The sequence below is a fragment of the Leucopleurus acutus genome, assembly GCF_964270905.1.
Source record: "Leucopleurus acutus genome assembly, chromosome: 1".
Taxonomy (NCBI): domain Eukaryota; kingdom Metazoa; phylum Chordata; class Mammalia; order Artiodactyla; family Delphinidae; genus Leucopleurus; species Leucopleurus acutus.
In genome coordinates this window covers 127,861,218-127,887,257 of record NC_139142.1, presented here as the reverse complement: position 1 = coordinate 127,887,257, position 26,040 = coordinate 127,861,218, and the positions used below count along the sequence as shown (strand labels likewise).

At 46.7% G+C, this 26,040-nt stretch overlaps 1 protein-coding gene across 1 annotated transcript in view; it reads right to left on the bottom strand.

Moving 5' to 3' along the window:
- LIPC (lipase C, hepatic type) overlaps positions 1-26,040 on the bottom strand; it is a 166,383-nt gene that overhangs the window by 15,632 nt on the left and 124,711 nt on the right. Inside the window, exons 2-6 of the mRNA XM_082845952.1 lie at positions 14,201-14,388; positions 10,379-10,561; positions 9,701-9,818; positions 7,190-7,423; positions 4,614-4,859 (exon numbers count right to left, since the gene is read on the bottom strand). Of these exons, the coding sequence (XP_082702078.1) occupies positions 4,614-4,859; positions 7,190-7,423; positions 9,701-9,818; positions 10,379-10,561; positions 14,201-14,388 (969 nt within the window). The remainder of the gene's footprint in view (positions 1-4,613; positions 4,860-7,189; positions 7,424-9,700; positions 9,819-10,378; positions 10,562-14,200; positions 14,389-26,040) is intronic.

Genomic DNA, 26,040 nt, shown 5'->3' with positions numbered 1-26,040 from the left:
TGCTCTCTCGACTATACCCACTGCTTCTCTGGAATTCTCCCTGGAAATCAGTGAAAACCTTCCAAAGAAGTAGCTGAGAAAAGCCAAAGACAAACAGACTCCCCAAGTCACAGTCTGGCTGGTTATCTCACCGACCAGAAGAGTGCTCTCATCAGCTGGAGCGAGTTCCCACCGGCTGGATGGGGCCCAGAGTGCAGGGAGAGAGTGCAGGCAGCGGCGATGGGGAAGAGAGGAGAGACTCAGACAGAGGAGCCCAAGAGGAGGGATGACTCAGGAGTGAGCTGCCACTGAACTGGCCTCCGTCCTACACTTAGGAGGCCATGGAGTCGGGGAGACCTGGGGTCAAGCACTACGTTTGCTCCTCACTAACTGTGTGACTTTGGGAAGGGGATTTAGCCTCTCTGCATCTCGATTTATTTATTTGGGAAAATAGGCATAATCTATCCACCCCCCACCCCTTCCATCTTTGTCTCTCTCTCTCTGTCTGTAGGTTGTTGTGAGGATTAAATGATACATGAGATAATTGTTGCAACACATCCAAGGTGGTGTCTGGACCGAGTAAGCCCCACTGAGCGCTGCTTCCTTCTCTTCCACACAGTTACCTTCTCTAACTGCTATGAGGATTAAATTAGATAAGATGCTTGCTAAGCAGGACTTCATATAGGTTTGTTTCCCACCCCCTTCTCTTAAAAAAAAAAAAAAAAAGGTCTCCCAAACTTAGCAAAAGTTCTTCCTGAGAGAGAGAGAATGGAAGTAGGCGATAAATGGCCTCATTTCACTCAGCAACTGTTTTCCAGTTCTCTTCTGCTACTGCTGTCCTCTTCAGCGTTTACCCGAGTGCTGGCGTACGGTTGTAGAAAACAGATCCTTTGATGGTTTTGTCAAAATATCTTGGGAGCCAGAGGAATGAGGGCCAAGTTAGTCATCCTTTGTGCAACTATAGTCGGGAGGGGATGTTTATCTTGCCCAGCCAGACCCTGCACTAAAATATATAGTACAATTAGATGTCCTTGAAAAATATGGATTGTGGGTTCTCTGTAACCAGGGCTGGGCAAGTCTGTTCCTTTATGAATCTCTAAGTATTCATCAAATGCTGGAGTTGGCCACTGAAATAGACTCTGGGGGCCCCAGTCACAGATGATCGTGGCCATGATGGGTGAAGAAGGGTGCAGTTATGGTGGCCTAGATTAAAGACTTGATGCCAGCACCATCAATAGAACTTTCTGGAAGGAAATGGTCTATTTCTGAACTCTCTGATATGGCAGCCACATATTTGAGCGTTTGACATGTGGCTAGTATGACGGACGATTCAAATTTGTGATTTTATTTTAAGTAATTTAAATAGCCACATAAGGTTAGCAGCGACCACATAGGTCGATGTAGCATTATACAGCCCGCAGCATCCCATGAATAGCCGCTTTCACATAGGTGGGGGTCTCATCTAGGCATGATTTCCAGCTGTACCCAGGGTAGCTTGATGTGACCGCAGGGATGTGACTCCCCACCAGTGAGTCAAATTAGGCTGAGCAGATTAGGACTTTGCTCACTGGAAGGGCTGAGGTGGATCTGGGGAGAATCTGGAGGGCCCAGAGAAGAGGAGGGTGCAGTGCAGGCTGCAGCTCTTCACTGCAATCTCTCTGGGGCTGGAGGTTTGGGTTCGGACCAGTTTCAGGCAGTCTTGTCTCATAGTCCCACCTCCATATCACTGGCCCCAGAGATCTTATCTTCATTGGATATCCCTGGAGCAAGAGGAGATGCTGGTGATAAAGAGACCCAAGTGGTGTTGTGAGGGGAACTACGGACCGAAACTGCCCACCCTGGCCAGACCCTAGAGTAACCATGTGCATGAGTTATCTTACAACGTGAGGTCCTCGTAAGGAACGTGGAGCTAACAGGCCACCACCAACTGAAAGAATTTAGGAAAGGTCAGAAGGAGAGAGGAGACGCCAGTCCATGTGTCCTACCAACCTCCCAGAATCCTTCTCGCTGGAATCCATCTTGGCTGAGCAATGCGTGCACCTCCAGGAAAGACCCTGAGTCAGAATGATTGGCCAGAGACAACCCGGAAACTAACCCCATCACCATACAAACCCAAGGCTGCGAGCCCCGTGGCAGGGCAGTTCTCCTGGGTTCCCTTACGCTGCTGCTCTCCACCCGGGCGCCCCTTCCCAATAAAGTCTCTTGCTTTGTCAGCACGTGTGTCTCCTCGGACAATTCATTTCCGAGGGTTAGGCAAGAGCCCACTCTCGGGCCCTGGAAGGGATCCCCCTTCCTGCAACATTGTCTCCAAGGGACTCATCATCTGTCTTCCTGGGACAGCATTTAGCATTTAGCATGTGGGAGGGGGTTGGTCTCCCCTGGGCCCGCTGAGGGAGGGCCTCTGCCTACCCTGGCTCTATTTATGCTTGAAGAAGAAATGATGGCCTGTAGTGATGCCCTAATGTGATTTCTTGATCCTCCTTCATGGGAAAGGGGTCCCTGTGAGTTCACCCCAGCACCGTGTGGTGATTGGGCATCTGGGGTCCTGGGCAAAGGGAAGAACTCAGCCTGGCTTGTGCCTACTGCTCTTCCCTCTTCCTTCTCTTGACGCTCTCGCCTCCTTCCCCCATCTCCACGCCCCCCAGGAGATGACCTTGGGCAGGACCCAGTCCCTCACTTCAGATGCACAGCCCTGCCCTGGAAGGTGAAAAATGACGCTCTTTCTTTCCAGCTGACCACAAGGAGAAAGCAAGATCCTCCCCCACCTCTCCTCCTTCCCTCACCCCCATAGACAGACCATGGGCAGGTTACCAAGGTAAAAATCACTAGACTAGTTGTTTGTAGGCCTGGGTCTAAATGCTGGCTCTGCCCCCAAGAATTCCTCTTGTGTCCCCGGGCAAATGATTCTCCTGCATCTGGGCCTCTGTTTTCCCATCTGTGAAATGGTGGAGTTGAACAGTTTTTTGAAATGCTAACATTCCAGGATTAAAGTAGATCTGGTAAAATGTGATTATCTAAGAGGCTTAATCAGTCCAGGCAGCTTTGCCATTTAAAAGAGGAGCTGGTTAACCCAAATGAGTGTCTAAGTGGCAGCCTGCGGCGGGGGAGCTCCCTGAAGCAGGAGGCCTTCCAAATCCCCTCACCTGCTCTGGGTGCCACGGGTTCCGCCGCTACCCCTCAAGGACAGACAGCTGAGGGGACCCTCTGCCCCTCAGGGAAGAAAGATCCTGTCCTCGCTCCAAGTGCTCTCAGAAGCTATCAGACGCTCCATCTGATTTCTGTCATTCCTGGGACTCAGGGAAGGGAAATCTGGCTGGAGAGCAAAAGTTCAGATAAACAGGAGAATCCTGTGCCTAAAAAATAAGTCGCCTCGGAGCTTGAACTTGGGAGTGTGGTAAGGAACGGAACACCTGGGAGTGTTCAGCCTGGGAGTCAGAGGGATGTGGGTTCCAGGCCTCCTTCCAGGTTAACCCTGCAAACCTCGCTTGGCTGTTGTGGGCACCACGAGGAGTCGATGGATACATGTAATGTTTTCGTGTAAAACGCGGTGCAAAGGCAAAGTGCTACTGACAGCGTGTTCACCTTCTGCATAAAAACATCTGCACGGTAACAAGCAAACCGCACCAGGCTCCTCCCGGTGACGTGAGCATGTGCTGTGAACAGTGAGATGCTAAATCATTCCAGAGCTGTTTTAAGGATTAGGCAGAAATGTTAAAGGCAACAGATGTTGGCTTGTTCTCTCCAGGAGGATTTAGGCTTTAGTGGAGTATTTCTCTGCTGGCTTCAGCCCAAATCATGACCACAGCCCTTTCTCTGACCTCCTGTTCAACCCAGCAAGAAGAAGGGGCTCAATTTCTCCCCTGGGGTTGAGAAGCGGAACTTCTAGGGAGGGCCTCAATAGGACAATGATCTCTTGTAAGACGAGCTGACTCGAACGTCAGGGGAAATGAGGAAGCATACATGTAGTGTGGAGCCCAGGTTTTTCCTGGAAGCCATAAGCAGAGATGAAAGCACTGGGTTCCAGTCTGGGTTTGGAGAAGTCTCCAGGGCCCTGTACAATGAGACCTGGGTGGTCAAGGTAATTGCTCAAGGCCTTCTGGATCTAGTATTCTAGGGGACCGTGATATTGGATGAAGTACAGCCAACCCGAGGATTGTTCCAGAAAGTATCAAGCTTTCTCCTCCAGCACTTGGCAGTGAGGAAGCCACATTCTTGGGTAAAGAGAGAGGCTGTGTCATCATCACGGTCTGGAATCTGTGCAGGGTCAAAACCACTAAAATAACAGAGCCTGAAGTGGTTCCAGCAAAACACTTCAGGGAACTTCTGAACCTTCAGACAAGTGGCTTCATCCTGCCCTTCTGAAGGCTCTCCTGCACTCACCTTTTTTTTTTTTTTTTCTTAACATCTTTATTGGGGTATAATTGCTTTACAGTGTTGTGTTAGTTTCTGCTATATAACAAAGTGAATCAGCTATACGTATACATATGTTCCCATATCCCCTCCCTGTTGCGTCTCCCTCTCACCCTCCCTATCCCACTCCTCTAGGCGGTCACAAAGCACCGAGCCGATATCCCTGTGCCGTGTGGCTGCTTCCCACTAGCTATCTACCTTATGTTTGGTAGTGATGCACTCACCTTTGAACGGGGATTGGGCTCGAGTCACCAGGAAGAGGCTCTTGCTCTTCTTGCTTTGCGGCTCCTGGCGGGCATAGTAGCCCAGCGTGTTGCAGCGGCCCTTTTTGCAGCTCAGGCACAGGCCCTGGCTGAAGCTGTCCATGTCCCTGCACGGGTAGGCCATGCTCTGCATGTCAGCGTGCAGCAAGGAGTCGATGAAGAGGTGCACCGACCGCTCGTGGGCACATTTGATGGTCTGGGTGATGGCTGGAAAACAGGGCAAGAAGCACGTTATCATCCCTTTGTCTGAAGGATCACCTTGTTTCTCAGTGTAGAGTACCGGCACATTAGGAAGGAGGAGGAAAGTGCTCGGGTCAACCCGCTGACTACAGTGGATGTGATAACTGACTGAACACTACACAAGGGGTAGACCCCCTGCAGTCACTTAGTGTGGAGGCATAATCTCAGGCTCCAGGGGGCTGCTGTGGGCACCCTGTATGTTACGGTAGGTGTTTTAATAGGGGCCCCAAGTCACTAAGGAAATATTGAATTATTTAAGCAAGTGGGGTACTGTAATTCATTTTGGAAATATTTTAATCTCAAATGGTTAAAAATGCACAACTGCTGATGCTTTAAGGGTGAGTTAGCAGAACAGGCTTATGCGGAATGCCTCTTTTCTTAATAAAGCTGGGTAAACCAGTGCCCAGGCAATCTTGGGACTTGGCTCATGGTCTGGTGAGAGCTGAGGCCTCCCCCACCATGTCTGCCTTCTGTCTCAAAGCAGCCACTGCATGCCCTAAGATAACTGGCCTGTACAACCAGCATGGGGATTGGCTTCAAGAAGGACATATCCCAGTGACCAGGTCTGAACGGGCCTAACCCAAAGCAAGTTTAGGAGGTTTATGTACCAAGGATTTTGACCTTTTTTTTGGGGGGGGGGGGGTTGTTTTTGGGTCTCCAAATCTTAACAATCTTTAGTAAAGTTTTCTCTAGGAATGTTGAGGAACCACCACAAGATGTGCTAAGAACCTCATGTGAAGGTGGAGCACAGGTAACTTTGCCAAATCTGTTTGCCCAGGATTAGTCATCTCAGTTCTTGGTCACTAGGGGCTATATTTGTTGAGCACCCACTGTTCGGCAGGTGCTACACTGAGTGCCTCCCCAGATCTTCAGTACAGCTCCTTGAGGCAGCTGTTACGAGTGAGAAAACTGAGTTTCAAAGACATTCACTCACTCACTCTAGCTCACCTAGCCAGGAGGTGGTGAGGATGGTAAAGCAGTTACCAACTGACCAAGTTAACATGTTCACCCCAGAATGGGATCACTTGCAAACAGAAGGGTGAAGAAAACTGAGGAAAAACCATACCAAGGGTGAGCGAGGTAAATGAATGTCCTTGGTTCCATCATTCTGAAGTGTAGCACAAAAGAGAAAATGGCAGTAATTGGTCAGAGATGCGTTTACCAGGCAACTAGCGAATAAACACCATCCTAGGGGTCTGTGTGGAGCTTAGGGAGGGTGTAAATCTGGGAAGAGGGCTGGATGGTCACCAGGAACTGCTGGCGACTAGAGGGCGATGACTGGAGAGAGATGATGTAAGGAATGATAAGGGGAAGTTCCGAGAAGGTTCTCGCAGGCGTGGGCGGGTGGAAAGCTGGGAGTCCAGCCAAAATGAGATAGTATCCAGTGTGAAGGTCATTCTGATACAGGAGATACAGGTGGTGATGTAATCACGAGATAGTATGTGCTCAGCTCAGTTTCAGATGATTGGGGCAAGATGGTGGTATGTGGGGGTCGGGGGGTCTCCAGTTGGCTTAGAGTGAGTTGGCATGTCTTAATCAGGATATTATTTTACAATAATGAGAACCTTGGAACGCCTAGGAAGCGTATGGTTTTTGCTCACATCTTTGTTCTTTAATCCGGGGCCTGTTACCCATGCGCGTGTTAATGTTTTGGTTTTAGGGTTTGAGAGAGAAGGGGGATCGCAACCCAGATATTGCCATATTCAGTTTCCGCCCTGAGACAAAGGAAGTCACAAGGACCTATTTAGAGCTGAACATCTAATTGGAAGAATCTCCATAATGAATGTCCTGTAGGGTCAGCTGATTAAACCTCATGGGGGTTGGAAGAGTTATTCCCACTCTTGGGAGACCAAGGATCAAGAAACCATGATCTATTAAGTGGATCATCATAGGGCCCAGAATAGAGGAAGCCCCCTGAGTGAGGAAGCTTCCGGGGAAAGAGGAAGAACCACAGGCATCAGGGCTCAACTTTCAGAAAGGCTAATACCCCGGGAGAGACTTCGCCGGGTACACTGAGGGGAGGTGAGAAGCGGGGACTCCCAGTGGTGCCCCTCCGCTCACCCTCAGCACCTGAGCTCCACGGACCACTGCCTGTTAAGAGGAAGGGCTTGGGGGGAGCGGCAGCCCTGACCTACTCCCACAAGCCCTCTCTCTGGGCGGACTTGGTGACCATTCACCCTGGGCCCCACCCTTGCCAAACTCTTCTCAGAATCTTGCAGATTAGACACCACTGGATCCAGAGGCCCCATCAGTTGTGGGGAATGTAAACCAGCGTAGGCTAGTGTCTTCTTTCTCACCGTTTAAGCCGTGCTTGGCAATATGTTTGTAGAGCTCTAGGAAGTGGCATCCAGGCTGGTAGGAGCCCCCATTGGGGTAGAAGTCATAGTGGGCTATGGGCTGTTTGATGCCCACACTCAGGCCCATGTGTTCCTGGGTAAAGGTGTGAATGGCGTCCACGAAATTGGCATCATCTGGTGAAAGCCGGTCACTGGGGGAAGCTCTTTTAAACAAAAGGCCCGCAGCATCCAGCCCTAACAGGAAAGCAAGGGGAAGGGTTAGGTGAGAGCAACAGGAGAGGAGAAGAAATGCTCTTTTTACCTTTTTTCATGTTATTACACATTCATAAGCTAGCAGGAAGAAGAAAATCCTAGGGCATTATCTTTCTCTCGAAAATCTTGCCATAACTTTTTCGCAGTAAAACTGTAGTAATTCATGGCACTAAAAATCGGACACGGGCTGGTTATTATCTATGGGGAGAAGAGGTTTGCAGGAACTATCCAGTGGTAGAAATAAGGTTATAAGGGAATGCTTGATTTATTTAAGCCAATCAATTTTAAGTACCTCTCAAGCTACTTTCAAGAGCATCTGTTTGCATATTAAAAAACCCACTGTGCTTATTGTAAGTAGTTCTAACCTATCCATCAAAGAAAGAATTTATTTGCCTGCAGGTTGTCAATAATTTCCCTAAACAAGCTGGCTTTTCCCCTACACTAATGTCATTTCATTGGAATGTTCAGAACCGCCTTGGGACATTACTGTTCTGGGGGGGGGGGGGGGAAATGTTGTGAGCAAATAGGACTGCTCACAGCTCTGCTCCTTAAGTGACAGAGATGTTTGCATGAGACAAGTGGCAGCTCCTGGCTGATGGTAGCTGGGAAGTATTTATGCACTCAAGATTTTTTTCTCTTTCTTCCTTTACCTTCTCTGGAGGACCCTTTGTTGTCCCGTGTCAGTCCTGGCTTCCATCACTGTTGGGGGTGAAGGAATTGACAGGGCACCATGACAGTCCCTGCTCTCTAGCCCTCACCCGTAGTTACAAATAAAGGAAGTGATTTATATTCCTTTCTTCGTCAGGCTGACTATGAGATGACAACAGAGTTGTTAGCGGTCCTGTTGCTTCTGATACGTGTGGGCCTGGCTAATAATGCCTGATGTGGCCCATGACACCAGCTGGCGTGGAGAGGGTCCTGGGCCCAGTGCCGCCTCTCTGCAGTTCTGACTTAGCCTTCTAGGCCTGGTTTGTCTGTGAAGGACCTCACTGGACTTCTGTGGAAGGTTCTTGTGTGGGAGATCTGCTCACTCCCAGGCTATTGAGTGTTAAATCATGGAGGGCGCCAAATACTGATCCATGGATCAGGCCTCCCCGTCACCAGCAAGAAGAAAAAAAACCCAAAAAACAGAAAATGAGTTCTCATCATGACAAATTTGCTTTGTTTAAATGTCTGCCATTATCCCTGTCTTTTTTTGGTGTTAAAATAAATCTCTTCTTTTATGGAGGAATGGTAATAGTAGATAGGAGTTGCCAAAAATGTTCTTTCTTGATAAAATAAAAGATCACAGCAATGTCATTCATCTTACATTTTGTTTGAATTGTTCTCGCTTGTGAATTATTGTTTTAGCCTGATGGGTCTTGAAGGATGAGTAGGAGTTTGGTAGGGTGACTAGGGCTTGGTTTTCCAGGCAAAGAGAAAAGTGACTGCAAAGGCCCAGAAGCACAAAAGGCCACGGCACGTATGTAGAGTGGAGAAAAATCTAGTGTCACAGAAGCCTAGAACTATAAGAAGGGAACAGTGGGAGGAGAAGCTGGAGAGCTCTGGGGACACTACACTGAGAAGGGCCTTGTCTGGGCCTCCTTAGTTTTACCCTGTAGGAATCAGTGGGCCTCAGGGACTTGGCTGATGAGACGTGTTCTTCTGACTGTGACTCTGGGGCAGCAGCGGGGGATGAGGTTTGTGTCAGGGCAGCCTGGTAGGAAAGGCCTTCTTGTGTGTCTTCAGCTCTTCCTGGGTGTCTAGGGGCATTTCCAAGGTGGCATAGAGCTTGGGGTGAGGTTTTTGGTGCAGAGATCCCTCCCTCAATCCAAATGGGCCCCAGAGTAGGACCCACGTGTTTCACAAAAGTGAACACTGAGGTACAAACGTGGCTGTTACAGCAAATTTAGGGCTGTCATTCTTTAACTCACGTTGGGCTTTTAAAACTATAGGTTGAAAATAAACTCTTTTTTGCTACAAAAGTGTACACAAAATCTACTTTTTAGGACCTATTTGGCAGGACTGTGAGAGACCTTTGTTTGAGGAAAGGCAATAGGAAGTGAGGCTGTGATTTGCTCTAAATTCTCTTGGAACGGCAGTCTATGACAGCGGTCATGTTTGAAATAAATAGTGCTGTAAGTCCTCCTGTGAACTCTAATACAGCTTGAAGGAAGCTGGGGGTGGGTTAATTTATGAGACCGTTGGAAAAGCAGGTCCTTGCTCCATGCCCCCGTGCAGTTGTAAAGATTATAGCTGTTAGTTATCAGGTGTGGTTACCTGTAATTCTCCCAATCTTGTGCTTTCTGCTCATGTAACTGCCAGCGAATCCTGAGACGTGTGCACCCAGGCTGTACCCAATTAGATGAACATTGCTTGGAGAAAAGTGAACAGATTCCTGGAAGACAGCGGTGAGACGGTTTCAGGAGGGGAGAGAGCTGCCTGGATAAAAGCCTTTGTGGGTGTAGCCTGTTCTAGGCTCTCTCTGTTCTTTGTGCCTGGTCACAAGTAACGTGCTTAACTCCTACTCAGGACCCCAGCTGGTTTCTCACCTTGCTGACTCTGTCCTGTTTCCTTTCAGGCTCAGCTACCTGGGGCCCTGCCTGGGGATGCTGCCTCCTGTCTGCCCACCTTTACCTGGATGTTAATGCCTTGCAGGAGTGATCTCATTCATGTGTGTGGGAGTTTGATAGCTTATAGGGTGTGTTTAGATCCCTTAGCACATCCAAAGAGGTGAACATAAAAGGAACAGTGGATGGAGTAGTGGGGGCAGATGATTCTATAAAATAGGGCTTTAAGGGAGGCATTTGAGAGACCGCTGGGGGTCCAGTCTCTGTCCCATGCCTTCCCATTCCTGTGAGCTTAGCAGAAGTAGTTCTCCCGTCCGGGTTGCTCTAGGAGACCAGTCTTAGAGGAGGGGAGAGGTCGGGAGAGAAGGGAGGTCAGGGCAGGTCTCACCTCCAGCCACTGGAGAAGGGCCGCGATCTCCTGGCCGACGAGGCGGGTGTTGCGGACAGCGATGGAGTAGTGGGTGTGGGCCAGGGTGACCCATTCTGCCAGCCCCACGTTGACTGGTCGGGCCACCTGAGACTTCAGCGCGGCCACCATCTGCCAGATCCAGTTTTCCAGCGAGGCTTCCATCTGAGGGTGGAACCACAGGGTCATCAGCTTCCCCGGGAGGGAGGCGGGAGTGCTGTGCTAGCTCCCTCTCTCTACCTGCTCACCTCTTTCCTTCTCCAGCTCTGGGCTCATGCTGGCTCCTTCTCTCCAAGAGGAAGGGCTTAACCTGGGGCTTCTCAGCTTCAGCACCATTGACATTTGGGGCCAGATATTTCTTTGCTGTGGGAGGTGTCCTGTGCACGGTAGGATGTTTAGCTGCATCCTTGCCTCCATCCAAGAGAGGCCAGCAGCACCCCTCTCCTCCCCCTCCCCAAGCTGTGAAGACCAAAAATGTCTCTGGACTTTCCAAATGTCCCGCGGGGGGCTACCCCCAGCCCTCCCTGTGCTGCCGCACCTCTGGGTCACACCCACTGTGTTCTGCTTGCCTTAGAGGGGGTAGGACTGTGAGCTGGAACATAGTAGGAACTCAGTAACAATTGGGTTGATTCATTATGGAGAACTGTTCTGTGTATGTTCCTTGTTTGAGAGCCAGTTTGCAGGGCACTCCTGAAGGGTTCACAGAGCAAATACGTTTGTGCTGTGTCTGGAAGGAAAAATAGGAGTTCTCACGGAAGAATCCAGGTGGGCCGGTGAGTGGCGGCGGTGGGTGAGGGTATCTAGGGCACTCCAGGCGGAGGAAGAGCATGTGCAGAGGTGCAGAACCACAGAAGGGCAGTGTGGCCTGTCTGGGGAGAGCAGGAAAGTTGGGTGTAATTGAAGACGAGAACGCAGAGGTGAAGCTGGACAGCAGTACTGATGGTTTGGCTTGTGAGTCTGGGGTAAGATGCCTTCATTTAATAAATGTCTTTCTACCCAGTACCTTCTATGTGGATGTAACACCTTGGGTTCAAATCCAGACTCTCCTAGTTACTAGCTGAGTGGCCCTGGGCAAGTTATTTAACTTTTCAGTGGCCCAGTTTCCTTGTCTGGAAAATGGGGATAATAATAGTGTCCTCCTTCCAGGATTGCTGTGAAGATGAGATAAGTTAATAGATGTAAAGCATTTAGCACCTGGAACCTAGTGAGGACTCAGTAAATGTTCGTTATCGCAGCTGCTGCTGTTGTCATTATTATTATTATTACCAGCAATAGTAGATATATTCCAGTCTGCACAAGATTTTGAAAACAAAGAACTCATTCTAGTAGAAGGATCCCGGTAAGAGGACCCTGCTATCTTCATGTCTGTAAACAAGATATGAAGCCAGCCATTACTTCAGCTAACAAATATTTTTGGAGCACCCGATATATAATGGATCCTGTCCGGCGGGAGATGAGGGAAGGGATACTCTAGGCAGAAGGCACAGCCTGAGCCAGGAGGAGAGAAGTCATTTGGAAGGAGCTACAAGCAGAGGTAAGGGGGAGGCAGGGAGAGTGACAGTGGAGGCAGGGAGAGCCGGCCCTGCTATTTGTAAGGCTCTCAGCTCGAGTCCCTACCTCAAGTCAGGTATCAAGTCCACAGCTCTGTCCTCCCCAGAGCTCTGCTCTGGATGCATTCCCTCCTTCCCAATCTCTTTTCGCTTTTTCTCTTGTAAGGGAAGGTCCCTTTGGCTAAAGCAGCTGAAGAGGTGGAATGTTCTTCCCTTACAATGGCCTCCTAATAACCCATCCTTACCCCCTCCGCTCCCACAGGAGAGCTTCCCATGTCTGATCTTTTTTTTTGGCCATACCGTTCAGCTTGTGGGATATTAGTTCCTTGACCAGGGCTTGAACCTGGGCTACCACAGTGAAAGCGCCAAATCCTAACCACTGGACCGCCAGAGAACTCCCTCCATGTCTGATCTTTAGTTTCCTTTGAGATAGGTTTCATCTCAGGGTTCTACCCTCTGTCTCCAATTCCATGCTTTTTTTTTTTTTTTTAAGAAACAGGGATGGAGCTCCTAGCTTAGCTAGAGAGAGCTGTAGTGAGGAGATTGCAGTGTGAGGCCTGCTGTGTGATGGGGACCCTGCCAAACCCGTCCTTGACAAAGGCTTGAGGTAATGGAGTCTTTGACAGTGTGGGCTTTGGAGCATGAGGGTTCTAGTTTTGGAGTTCTGTCTACTGAGGGCTGTGTGACTGTGGTAGCTGCTTGACCTCTCTGAGCTGCAGTTTCCTCATCTGAGAGATGAGACTAACTCAAGTGGCCGTGTAGGGAGGCAGGAGGATTAAATAGGCTGATGTCTAATGTAAATGGCTTAGCTCCTATAGGGCCTCATCTGTGTTAGGTCTCTTCTCTAGGGGCAGGAAAGCCCCGACCACCTTCACTGCCAACCCTGTGCTGTGGTGGAACACCCTCCGCCCTTCCCTAGGGTGGGGCTCCTTTAAATCCTAGGAGGAAGCTGCTGGCAGGCTACAAGAGCCTCTGTGCTTTTCTGGGATGGCAAACCCACCTTGTGGCTACACCCACATGGCGTCATGTGGTTCCCATTACCCCATGAGGCCCGGCATGGGGTCTGTTTTGTTCATGTGGAGGGTATGAGTGAATACATGTTGAGAGAGTGGTGGTGGGCCGATGGGCTCATTTTGCTCTCTAAGCTAGGATAGACGGGGGTTGCAGAGTATTTTTCAATTAGATGGTAGGGAAAGGGTTTCAAGTCATGAAATAGACCCCAGATCTCTGGAGGTTTCACAGTGTGAACCAAGCTTCAGATCATGGGTGGCCTAGAAACCAATAAGGCAGAATTTCTTCTTGGAAACTTTTGTTTGACTTCAATCACTGCCCACAATATTCTTTTCCCCCTTCTTCCACAATAATAGCATTTTAGCATCACTAAAAAGCTACACTTTCTCTAAGAGGCTACATATCTTAACCACCTTTCCCTCTAGGTATGGGCAAATGGATGTAATTGGAAGCATTTCACAGATGCTTCTGGGAAGCTAACCTAAGAAAACACATTTATATACCAAAAGCCATTGAATTGTACACTTTAAATGGATGAATTTTATGGTATAATGCGGATTATACCTCAATATAGTTGTTTTTTAAAATCCCTGCTTTTTTACTTTTTTGTGTTTACATTTTACTACCTTGTGCTACCTGGGATGCAGATGTGATAGCTAGTGCTCTAGCTGCCATCTTGGACCATACTCTAAGGATAGCAGAATAGTGAGTAGGGAATGAGCTGGGTCCTTGAGGACTTCAGTGGCCAAAGCTGTTTATTCAGTTTTGGATTACATATACTGGACTGTTGTATGAAATGGAAAAAAACTTCTGTTTTATTTGAACTACTGCCAATTTGGATTTCTGTTATTTGCAGCTGAATTTAACCCTTACAAATATAATATTTTATTGGGAGACTGTCTTCTGGCTTCCTACCTCCTCTTGGGAAACATGCAGATTCACCTTCATGAACTGCAATCTCTTAGGGGTCCTTATGTGCTGTGTGACCTTTTTGAGCCACATTTTATTATCTGAAATGTGGAGATAATTATACTTTCTCTGCCCTGCTTACTCATGAAATTGAGATAATCAATAAGATAATGTGTGGGGAAGCACTTGGAAAATTAGAATGTACTTTAAAAGTATTATGCATGAGGTTGTTATCACCAGCTCCCTATCTTTTTATTACAATTGAACACACTAGGGAGGGAAAGAAAAGAAAATGTGAAAGTAGAGAGAAAAAAGGCATGTCAGCGTTTCCTACCAGCCACCCGTGGACTATCATCACCAGAGGCAGAGAGGAGTTGAAGCCGCACTGTTGTAACGTGTCTGAGTGATTGAGCCGAATCTGACAGCCCTTATTGGTTTCTTCTTTAAAGAGCAGAAATCTGGTTCTTGTCTCCTGTGATGTTTCCTTTGTTTCAGCAGCTCGAGATCTCCTTCCAAATGACTCTGGAAGATAAAATTGGAGACAGTGTTTAACCTGGCACCTGTCCCACCTCTGCCAGCTCTGGGACAACCCAAAAGTTTCTAAGAGCACTAGGCAGCGGGGTTACTGCAAGGTGCTGGAGGTAGGCACGGGCTGTGGCTTTGGGGAAGCCCAAAGAGCATTTTATTTCCAGCAGAATGGGAGATGATGGAGGGTGACCTAGGAGGACCCCACACAGAGGTGGAGAGGACCAGATCCTCCATCCTGCCATCCCAGCGACTACAGGATCAGCCAGTCAGACACTGGAGTAACTCCAGGACAGTGGGAATATGGGAGAGGCGATTGGGACTGAGGTTCAGAGAGGATAAGTATTTCGCCCAAAATCATTATGCCAATAAGTGGTAGGATTTGGACCCTGTCTCTCTGACTCCGATTCCCTACATCCCTATGCTAGGGAGACAGCACACAGAGCATCTTAGTTTGATGACACTACGCACTCTCTCCCGTGGCTCAAGCTGTTCTCACACGTAGTCTTGCATTGACCAGGTAGGAATGGGGCGGGGAGGGTCACAGAGGGAGTGGTGGATTCTGCTTGATGGGGAGTGGCATTCAGGGAGGGCTTTTCAGGGAAAGTGATGCTCATGCTGGCCCTGAGGGATGAATGAGGGCTTGTGTGTATGTGTAAATGGGTGGAAGGAGTAGGGCTTTCCAAGCTGAGGGAACAGCTGAGTAAGGGCTCAGAGGCATGGGACCTTGTGGGTGGAAGGAAACCGAAGCCTGGGAAGCCAGAGTGTGGTGGTGGGGGGGGTCCCTGGATGCTGAGGAGTCTGGACTTTATGCTCTAGATGATAAGATGCTGCTAAAGAGTTTTCAGCAGAAAAGGATAAATGAATATCCACCTGGAATCTTTCATAGACTGTGTGAGGGTGGGGTAGGGAGAAAAAGATTGCTTTTACGATTACACCTTCTGTTGTTCTCCTGAAAGGCTATCTAGCTTCTCTTTGTGGGGAGCCTCACCCTGACTCTGAGACGCTTTGTGGAGGATGCGCAGTCACCCAACTCTTTGAGGCAGCCCAACGGCTGTCAAGACCACGATGTCCATCAGAGATAAAGCTGGGTGGAGCCTGAGGGAGGCGCCATGTTCCCCAGGTGTGGCATCCCAAGATGGGTGGCATCTTTTCTGCTAAGATTAGGAATCAGACCAAGAGCTGGGGGAGGATGCTCTCACAGTCCCTTCCAGCCGAGGGTGGGCTCCCCTGCGGCTGAGGGGCAGACACAAGGCCATACCAGCATTTGTGATCAGTGAACTCAATTCAGCCCAGTTACTAAGAGCCCTGATCATTCTTTCTGAGCATAAAGTCATTCAGGCTTCTCAGACAATAAGTCTTGGGCTTTTGGTTTCAGGGGACAGCAGGACAGAGAGATGATGAAACTACAAAGTGCAAGGGGAGGTATTAATGAAACCAATTTTCCTATCCAAAGGTTATTAATTTGAAAGGTTATTAATTCCCAGCAGAGGGCAATGAGTTTTCACTATGATGACAGAATGAAATGCATCATATTTTATTAAAAGGAGATGAGAATGAGAATCTGAGTAACTTCTCTGAGATAAAGAAGAAAATTTCTGTCGCCCAGTTTGACTTTCCCAAGCTTAGAGACTATCTGAGCTTGTCCTCATTCCTGAAAGCATAATCCCAGATTGTGCTCCCCAGCTCATTGCATGCACTGCCCCACTGGTCTCTAAGTCAGAAACCTGGGTGTCATCATATACTGTTTTAGCAGCCATCCAATCAGTCCAAAGCTTCAGGTTTCCAAATATCCCTAGAATCCAGTGCCCTAGCTCAGGTGCACACTGTTTCTTGCTTGGTTTATTGCCACAGCTTCCTAACTGGTCTCTCTCTCTTTAATCTCACCACCCTCGCTCACACTGCTGCTCAAAGAATCTTTCTAGAACAGAAATGACTATTATACCCGTTAGTATCTTTAAGCTTCTTGGTATTGCAGCCAAGTCCATCACCTGAATGATGATCCCTCATCCCTCAAATCATCCCCTCTCTACGCTCTCCTGCTACCCCAGACTGCCACTAGTCACATCCCTGCATCTTTGCACTCTCGCTTCCCTCTCTGCTGCTCCCCTCTGGTCCATTTGTTAAAATGGAACTCAGACATCACCCCCTCCAGGAAGCTGTCTCTTCTAGCCAGAGGTAATTACTTCCTCTTGCTGCCAGCACCGTATTGGTCCCCTGATCCTAAGATAATTTATTTGTTTGGATGCGTGGTGTTTCCTCCACCAGGCTGTGAACTCACGGAGGACAGAGCTGAGGATGCTTAATAAGTGATTAGTGCGCGAGGTGGTATTCTGTGGGGTCCAGGTCTCAGATCAAAGGCTGTCATTCAATTTGTCAGCCCTATATGAACTGGAGCTCAAGGTAACTAATTTTCTTTTATTCAGTGACTGAATAGCTATATCTTCCTTCATTTCAGGATAGCTGACTTGAATGCTAAAAACCCTACATGAAAATAAAATGGGGATAGATATAATACCCATCTTGTGAAGTCATTACAAGGATTAAATAAGATGATATTTGTAAAGAGCACGGAACAATGCCTGGCATATTATTAGACCCACATAAATGTGTGTTGTTAACATAAGTACAGATTGGAGCATCCAGCATCTTGCATTTTTGATCTGTGAAATTCTTTCTTTCTGTGAAAATTTATCCCAGTTACCCCTGGATTTAGCTGGGAGAATCAGCTCTGGCCCCAGTACCCGGGGCCTCAGATCTGTTCAGGGGAGTCCTAGGGAAAAAAGAGTTGTCAGATGGAATGGCTCACAAACACCTGGACGGACCTGAGCTCTCCCTTTTCTTCCTCGGAGCTTGGCTTTCTTCTAGCATGTGTGTGAGTGAGGAGGTTGTGTATAAATTAATTCATTCATTTACTTCCTCAACAAATACTTATTAAGCATATATTATTATATTATGCCCTGAGCCCTGACTAGGTACCAGTTGGAGGCCAATAGGGCCTGACATCTGTGTATCAGGAGTCCCCAGTCCAGTGGGAAAGAAAGCATGAGGTTGCTGTGAATACTGCTGTGGAGTGACGTCCTGAGTAGGGGCTTTAGGGAAGATGCCAAGAGAAGATAAGGCATCAGTTGAGTCTGGAAGGATGAAAGATTCTTTAAGTGCTCACATCTAGGAGAAATTTTTGAAGAAAGTGGGGCTCTGGTGCTTAAAAATATAAGATTTAGTGGAGGACCTAAGCACTGAAGGGCTGCTGTGGGGAAGAGGGCCTAGGATTCTTTTGCGCAACTCCAGGAGATAGAAACAGAGTCAAAAAGTGGGCATGGGGGCTTCCCTGGTGGCGCAGGGAAGTGGTTGGGGGTCCGCCTGCCGATGCAGGGGACGCGGGTTCGTGCCCCGGTCCGGGAGGATCCCACATGCCGCGGAGCAGCTGGGCCCGTGAGCCATGGCTGCCGAGCCTGCGTGTCCAGAGCCTGTGCTCCGCAGTGGGAGAGGCCATAGCAGTGAGAGGCCCGTGGACCACAAAAAAAAAAAAAAAAAGGTGGGTACGACATGGAAGGAGAATTTTGACTTTAAGTGGTTCTTGAAAATTCATAGTTGAAGAAATTGGGACAAAGAGAAAATAAAGGTGGCAAAACAACAAAGACAGAAATGTTAATAGATTAGCAACCTAAACTGCACACTCTGGGATCATAGAAGGTTGCAGAAGATGGGCCACAGATTTTGTTTTGAGCTTCCTATTGGCCAAATCAAAGAGGGAAACAGGAGCAGTTATAGAATTCATGCTGTCCAGCTGCTCATACTTTTCTGGTCCTGAGGGCTGAGACGGTTTTCCTGTGGGTTATTGTAAAAAGAGGCCATTGCATGAGGCAGGGGCCATTGTCTTGAATACTATTCCTATGAAATATACAGTAGCAGGTTTTATGTGGTTGACTCTGAGAGTGCAGTGCAGTCCTCAATGGAAGCAGCACCCATAGCACCAAACAGCGTTTAAGTCACAGTGAGTCTCTGTAAGACTCTTCGTTGTAATCCAGCAGCAGTCCCATGACTGAAGGAGGCAAGGGCTACTTCAGGTCACATTTTGGGTGGAAGGAGTAGTCCCCAAGTGTCTGAGCCTCCATGGGAGCAGAGTTTGATTGACCCCTTCACAGAACACACAGAATACTGGAGCATCCTCAGGTAAGCCACAGCTTCAAGGATGCACTACTGTGACTCACACCCGAAAGTATACCAAAATCTCTTTCCTAGGCTTTAGCCCTGCCCGTAACAGGCTCTTGACAGGGCTTCTCTACCCGGGGATGCTTTTGACACTGCAAACCCAGTGAGGCCAAAGTGAATTTATTTTCTTTCTTCCCAACCTTCTCCTTCCTTGCTTTCTACATTTCCTATTGTGGTTTGTGACACCATCATTTGTCCATGCTTGCTCAAGCTAGAAAGCTTAAGAGCTGTCCTGGAAGACCCTCTCTGTCTCCTTGGTAACCCACTAGGGTCACCAAATTCTGAGGACACAGTCTCAGGGTTATCTTCTCTGCCCCCTGCCACTGACTTAGTCTGAGAACTCACAGTTGTTTTTGTATTAGTTGTGATATGGTAATAGACTCTTAACTTTTTTATTTTGTCTCTATGTAGAATTAATACATGTTCATTGTAGATATACAATCTGAAAAATGCTGAAATGAATAAAGAATCTCACTACTCAGAAAAACACACAAGTAATATTTGGAGTATTTCCTTCCAATCTATTCTTATGGAGATATTTGTTTCATAGATGTTTGTTTGGGGTGTCTATAATTGAGATCATATTATGTGAATGGTTTTATATCCCTCTTTACCTGTAATGATAATTTTCTTACAGCATTAGAAATTCTTTAAAAACATGGTTTTGAAAAGTGGAATAGGGCTTCCCTTGTGGTGAAAAGGTTGAGAATCCGCCTGCCGATGCAGGGGACACGGGTTCGAGCCCTGGTCCAGGAAGATCCCACATTGCCATGGAGCAACTAAGCCTGTGTGCCACAACTACTGAAGCCCGCGTGCCTAGAGCCGGTGCTCTGCAACAAGAGAAGCCACTGCAATGAGAAGCCCATGCACCACAACGAAGAGTAGCCCCCGCTCACCACAACTAGAGAAAAGCCTGCAGCAACGAAGACCCAATGCAGCCAAAAATACATAATAAATAAATGTATTAAAATAAAGTGACATAGTTTGTTTCATTACTGTTGGACATTTAGGTTGTTTCCTGTTTTCTTTTTTTTTCCTATTACTAGCAATGCTCTGATGACCATCTTTATAAATAAATCTTTGTCTGAATCTATGAGTGTTTTTTAGTAAAGATTCCCCAAAGTAGAATCATTCGCTTCTTAGGGGTGATCTTATTTATATCTCTTTATATATGCATATATATCCAAATTGATATTCAGCACTTTTAAAGCTAATATTTATTGAGTGCTTTCTCTGTGCCAGGCACTTTTCTAGCAGTCTTATTTGTATGAACTTATTTAAACCTCACAACTTGTGAGTAAGCGGTTAGTAAATCCAGTGATTGCATTATGAGTGAGGAAATGTGTCCTAATTGTATCGGATAGGAGCTCTTCCTTCTTCAGGCATGTCTTCTGAAATCGTCATTTTTTCTCATGTCTTTAGAAGAGCTGAAGACACACCAATGATAAGAATCTGGAGCTACGGCTGTGATTTTGAGAGGGAGAATATCAGCTAAGGTAGGCAGCCAAAGCCTTCAGAGGGAGTCGGCCCCTATAACCTGGAAAGCAAGTTGATGGGCTGGATAAGCTTGGGGTTGCCCTCTGCATGACAGCAACTTCCTGGGACAGCAAAACTTCCTCAGAATTAGAAGGAAAAGCTGGGTGCAGCCATTACACTTCTAATATTAGATTCCTTGCAGCAAGTGATTTCTCTATTCCTAAGTCAGCCACCAGGTTTGAGGGTTCCTAAAATTTCATACAGGAATAAATTATTTCATTTTCTTTTGGGTAAGGACATCATTAGGTGGATGACTGCAGGCGACTGAGCTGGCTTAGGGGAGAACCAAGGATTCTGCAGTAAAAGGCCCCGATAGGAGTCAGGACCTGTCTTCTGCCTGTGATGCCTGGGCTGGGTGCTTTTGCTCAGTTCCATGTTTGTCAAGCACCACCCGTGTTATTAGCTTGTGCTGAGGACACAAGTGCATGACAAGAGCCACAGGTATTAATATGCCTCCTGCCACAGAGCTGTTTGTGAAATTTTTTCACATTCTTATTTTATTCTTTAAAGATTTATTATTTATTATTATTATTTTTAAAATTTATTTTTGGCTGCGTCGGGTCTTAGTTGCAGCACGCGGGATCTTCGTTGAGGCACGCAGGATCTTTCGTTGCTGCATGACGGCTTCTCTCTAGGTGTGCGTGCAGGTTCTCTCTTCTCTAGTTGTGGCATGTGGGTTCCAGAGCACGTGGGCTCTAGTTGAAGTGCTCGAGCTCAGTAGTTGTGGCACGTGGGCTTAACTTCCCCACAGCATGTGGGATCTTAGTTTCCTGACCAGGGATTGAACCCGCATTCCCTGCATCGCAAGGCGGATTCTTTGCCACTGGACCACCAGGGAAGTCCCACATTCTTATTTAAGTTGCCAACTCCGTGTGTGTGTGTGTGTGTGTGTGTGTGTGTGTGTGTGTGTGTGTGTGTGTGATTTCACTTTGTTAACACACTGAAAATATTCCCAGACCCGGGACTAGTGGGAGGGGTCCTCTGGAAGACCATAACTTCATGATTACCCTGAACATCCTCTGGCCCATGTCCTCTGCTTAGGATGGAACAAACCTATGAGATAAATGTAGCCAGAGCTCTGTCCCTGGCTGCCGTGGTCAGGCCTATGATTTGTACATGGCCAACACGGACTTCAGAATTTCTAGAACTACAGCAGGATGGAAAAACTTGAATAAGAATTTAGTCCCTACTGGGTCTTCACAGATTTGGCTCTTAGCTCTTGCTGATTTGGGGTGATAAGCAGATTCTACCAAAGGCCGGGTGAGCAGTGCTTCTCCCACTCCTGCCATCTTGAATTTTGCCCTGACCTGAACATCCCACCCTCCCATTTACTTATTATCTTAAAAATATTTCTATGCCTGGATTTCTCAATTTGGACAATATAGTTACTAATCTTTGTGACACCCCAGCATCACTGCACTGTAATATTGAACCCAAATGATCCAAGGCATAAATTGCTCCTATGAGGTGATTTATATGGCTGTAGTAATTTTTCAGGTCATTAGAATATTATTTTATTTTTTAAATTTATTTTTTATTGAAATATAGTTGAATTACAATGTGTTAATTACTACTGTACAACAAAATGACTCAGTTATACATATATATACATTCTTTTTCATATTCTTTTCCATTATGGTTTATCACAGGATGTTGAATATAGTTCCCTGTAGAATACTGTTTTGAACTCAGCTGAAATTCCTAAGTTTGCCTTGAATGAATTTATTTTATTGCTGTTCTTTAAAAAACTTTGGGGTCTAGAATTGCTGAAGTAATTTATTACCTTTAGGAGGTTGCCATCTTCCCATTCTCTTTTGCATTCCTGTTTCATCTGTTCTTTTTGTTTATTTTTGCTTTCTTCTTTTCACCATTTTGTTGTCATATACGGTGATGAGATAAGATATGGAAGGAAAGATGTTTTCAGAAATCTGATTTATTCTGTTTTCTTTGTCTCTTTTGGCCTGATTTTGCTGGCCATCCTGTAGCCTTAGACTACAGCTTCTCCTTTTGTGGATTCCAGTAAAGAAGGTAAATAGAGGCTGTGTTTTCTTGCTGGAAAGTTTTTTTTTTTTTCCTCCAAAATTTCTTCTTAGGCTGTACTCCCCTGGCTAAGTCAGAATTTGTTTTTTCTTTCAAGAAATCTGATTATGAAAAAGTATGCCATTCAGAAGAGCTTTCCATTTGTACTGGAATCCTCTGGGGATATGGGGGCTTACTTCCCTAAAGTGGTTCCAAGGTTTTGGGCATATTCCACTCTGGATCAGTTCAAGGTAGGGTAACCAATTGTCCTGTCAAACCAGGATGAGCTGACCACCTTAATTTGTGTAAGGGCAATTGCGTGAATAAATGAAAAGAGAAAAGATGATAAAAATGCAGAGGTACAATGTTCCTTCCTGCTTGGTCTTTGTGTGGTCCCCTGCCCTGACATGCTCTGCTGTCTTCCCCATTTGCTTAGCTAACATCACTCTTTCTCCAAATGTAAACTCAATCTTCATTTCCTCAGGGGATGTCCTGACTTGGTCACATCTCCCTATTATTTGTTCTTTTAGGTGTTTTTGTAGTTGTAATTTTCTATTGAATAGTCATTACATAAATATCTATCTCCCCAGTTTGGTGGTAAGCTCCAAGAAAGCAGGATCTAGGTCTGGTTTTGCTCACACTGAAACTTTTGTCAGTAGAGCAAGGATTGTCAAATGTAGTGGTTAGGCCCCCAGACCAGGAGCCATGTGGCTTGGGTTTGAGGTCCATTCCCAATACTTACTACTTTTGTGACCTTGGGCAAAATACTTAATGAGATATCACCTCTCCTCTCCCCCTCTAAAATGGTTAAAATTAAAAAGACTGACAACACCTAGTGCTGGCAAGGATGTGGAGCAACAAGAACGATTCATTTATTTCTGGTGGGATTGCAAAATACTGTAGCCCCTTTGGAAAACCACTTGGCAGTTCCTTATACAGGTAAATACACATGTACCATAAGGCTCAGCAATTCCAAACCTAGGAGTTTACCCAATAGAAATTAAAACAAATGTCTATGCAAAGATGCAAATGTTCACAGAAGATTTATCCATGATAGCCACAAACTAGCAACAACCCATACCTATCAACTAATAAATGGATAAACTAATTGTGATATACCCATGGAATGTACTTAGCAATACTACTTAGGAATACTATACAATAATAATCAGGAATACTACTTAGCAACAAAAAGAAACACATTTCTGATACATACAGCAGTGTAGAGGAATCTCAAATGCATTACACTAAGTGAAAGAGGCCCAGCTTAAAAGCTTGCGTACTGTGTGATTTTATTTATATGACATTCTGGAAAAGGCAAAACTATAGTGACAGAGAGCAGATCAGTGGTTTCCTGGGGCCTGGGGATGGAAAAGGCAAAGGGAAATTTTTGGAGGGGTTGAAGTATTGTATATCTTGATGGTGGTAGTGGTTCCCTAGGTGTACATTTAAAACATTGTTCGGAAAATGAGCTACAGCCAGGCAATACTGTTGTTTCTCCACATGACCCAGGGTCTGGGCCTCGGCACTGCAGGCTGAATGGCAGTCTTTCTGCATCAGTTGCTTATGCAGGGCTGGGCTGGCCTGAGAGGACAAGATGTTTCTGAGTCCTCTGGGGTTGAGGTCACTTGGCAGGGAGAGCTCCAGCCCTGACTCTGAACCAAATTATTGGATCAGTCTGGGATGAGCCCAGCCCTCCAGGACCTCAGGGAGACCTGGCATACCTGCAAAGCCCTTCCACGTTCCTTTGGGGCAGGGATGACTAGAGGCACCTAGGGGGTCCATACTTGGGAACCCAAATCATCTGGTCAGAGAGGGTTAGAGAGGAAAGGGACTGGGAGACCACGTGATACAGCATTTACTGCCTGCTTTTAATTCTCTTTCTGTGCATCTCAAGCAACCTCATTTATTGAGGAGTTTCTCATTTTCCTTTTCTTATTTAGTAAGGGTATAGATAACACCATCAATCTACTATTCCAGTCCTCTGGAGAGAATTAGTGTTACCACACCAAATAGGTAGAAGTACAGTGAAAAGCAAAGAAATGACATTGTGTGGTACAATCTCCCTTTGTAATTTGTTTGAAAATAGCTTGGTGATGCCGTTCTCCCACCCCCCCCACCATTATTCCATAAGCACCAGGGACCTCTTATTGGTAATAATGATCTAGTCCAACTTCCTTATTTTACAGATGAAACGGGGACCCAGAGAGGCCAACAGACCTGTCCCAAACTATGCATCTAGTTAACGGCAGAATCAAAAGAACTCAGCTCTCCTAACATCCAAGCCAGCATCTTCCTACTCTGCTGGAGGACAGGAGTCCCAACCCACGTTCCTGCCATGTTTTGGGACTCCGTTCCTGTCACTGGGGTGAAGCTCAGAGGACTCACATTCTGTGTCTTATAAAGGCTGATCCCATCAGGTAAGGCCCCTGGTTGTCACAAAGGAAACGCATCTTGAGTCTCAGAAGACAGCTGCTGGGGCATCCTCTCGTCGATGGGAAATGCCCCCAAACAACAGAGGTGACCAGAGTAATAAAACCACAAGTCCCATGACCCCGTCCAACACCTGTCAGAATTGTCAGCCTCATCTTCAGACCAGAGGTTTTTCCTTCCCTCACCAGAGGGAACTCCAGGAGAATTCTTACACAGCTAAGAGGGCTGTGATGCTGGCATCTGATCAGAGTCAAGCCAGGGGAAGCTGCCCAGGAGCTGGACAATCACAGGTTCTTCAACAGCTCTTGGAATGGTGGATCTTGGCATAAAGTCTTGGTTTGAGAGTTGCCAAGAGTTACCTTGATAGAAACATGAACTCAACAGCATTCTTGTTTCAAAATTTTATTTGAATGTTGACGACTGTCCAGCTCCCGACTTCAAGTTTCATTTTCCCTTATCCCTCACTGCCCTGTCTCTGACATGACTATACAGTTGCCAAGTGAGGCTTCCAAGGAACAGAAGGAGGGGTGAGGGCAGAGGACCTTCACTCTAATTATGAGGTTAGGGCATTGTCAGATGGTATCATAGTCAAGGGCTCTAGAAGCACTGTCCTACTACAGCCCAGAGCTACCACCTTGTGGAGACAAGCACACTGGGAGAAATAGTTGCTTTATTATTGCCTGTAAGAGAAGAATGGGGCCCACTCCCTCATCCACAATTAGCTGCCAGAAGATGAATTGGGTACCTCATACCTAGGTGAGGAAAGGAGAGAGATTGCTGACTGCTTTCTAATCTGGCCCCATGGATGGAAGAGACCCAAGATGAGACCACATCCTGTACGTGGCTTGTTATTGCACCAGGAGACATAGTGCTGTGGAGAGTTTAGCAGCCTATGCTCTGGACTCAGATTACCTAGATTGAACCCCAGCTCTGCTACTTACTAGCTGTGTAGCCTTGGGTTAGTTACTTAACCTCTCTGTACCTCACTTATAAAATGGGACTAGCAGTAGTTAGTCCTGTTTTACAAAAGTAATCTTCTAGTCCTAATCTTACCTTTAGGATTATTATGAGTTATAGGTTAAAATATATTGTTTTAAAACAACTTGAAGGAAAGATATATGGGCTTCCTCTTAGTAACCCTTAGTGATGATGCATGGTCTGTTCTTAGGCACAAGACCACTTCATCAAAGGAAGGAATAGATTCAGTTTGGAACATTTATATTTATTTATTGACAAGGGGGATGGCTCATTTTTGGGGAGGGGTGTTCTTCAAAGGTAGAAGTGTCAGCAGTTCCACTAGGCCATATTTCAACATAAATAAAATCAGCAGACTACACTTGATAAAGTGAATGGCTTTAACCATTATGAATTAGCCTTAACCTACTGTACTAGAATCCTAGTGCTGAGAAAAGTCTTTGAGAGCGCTCTAGACACAGAAAGCTCATA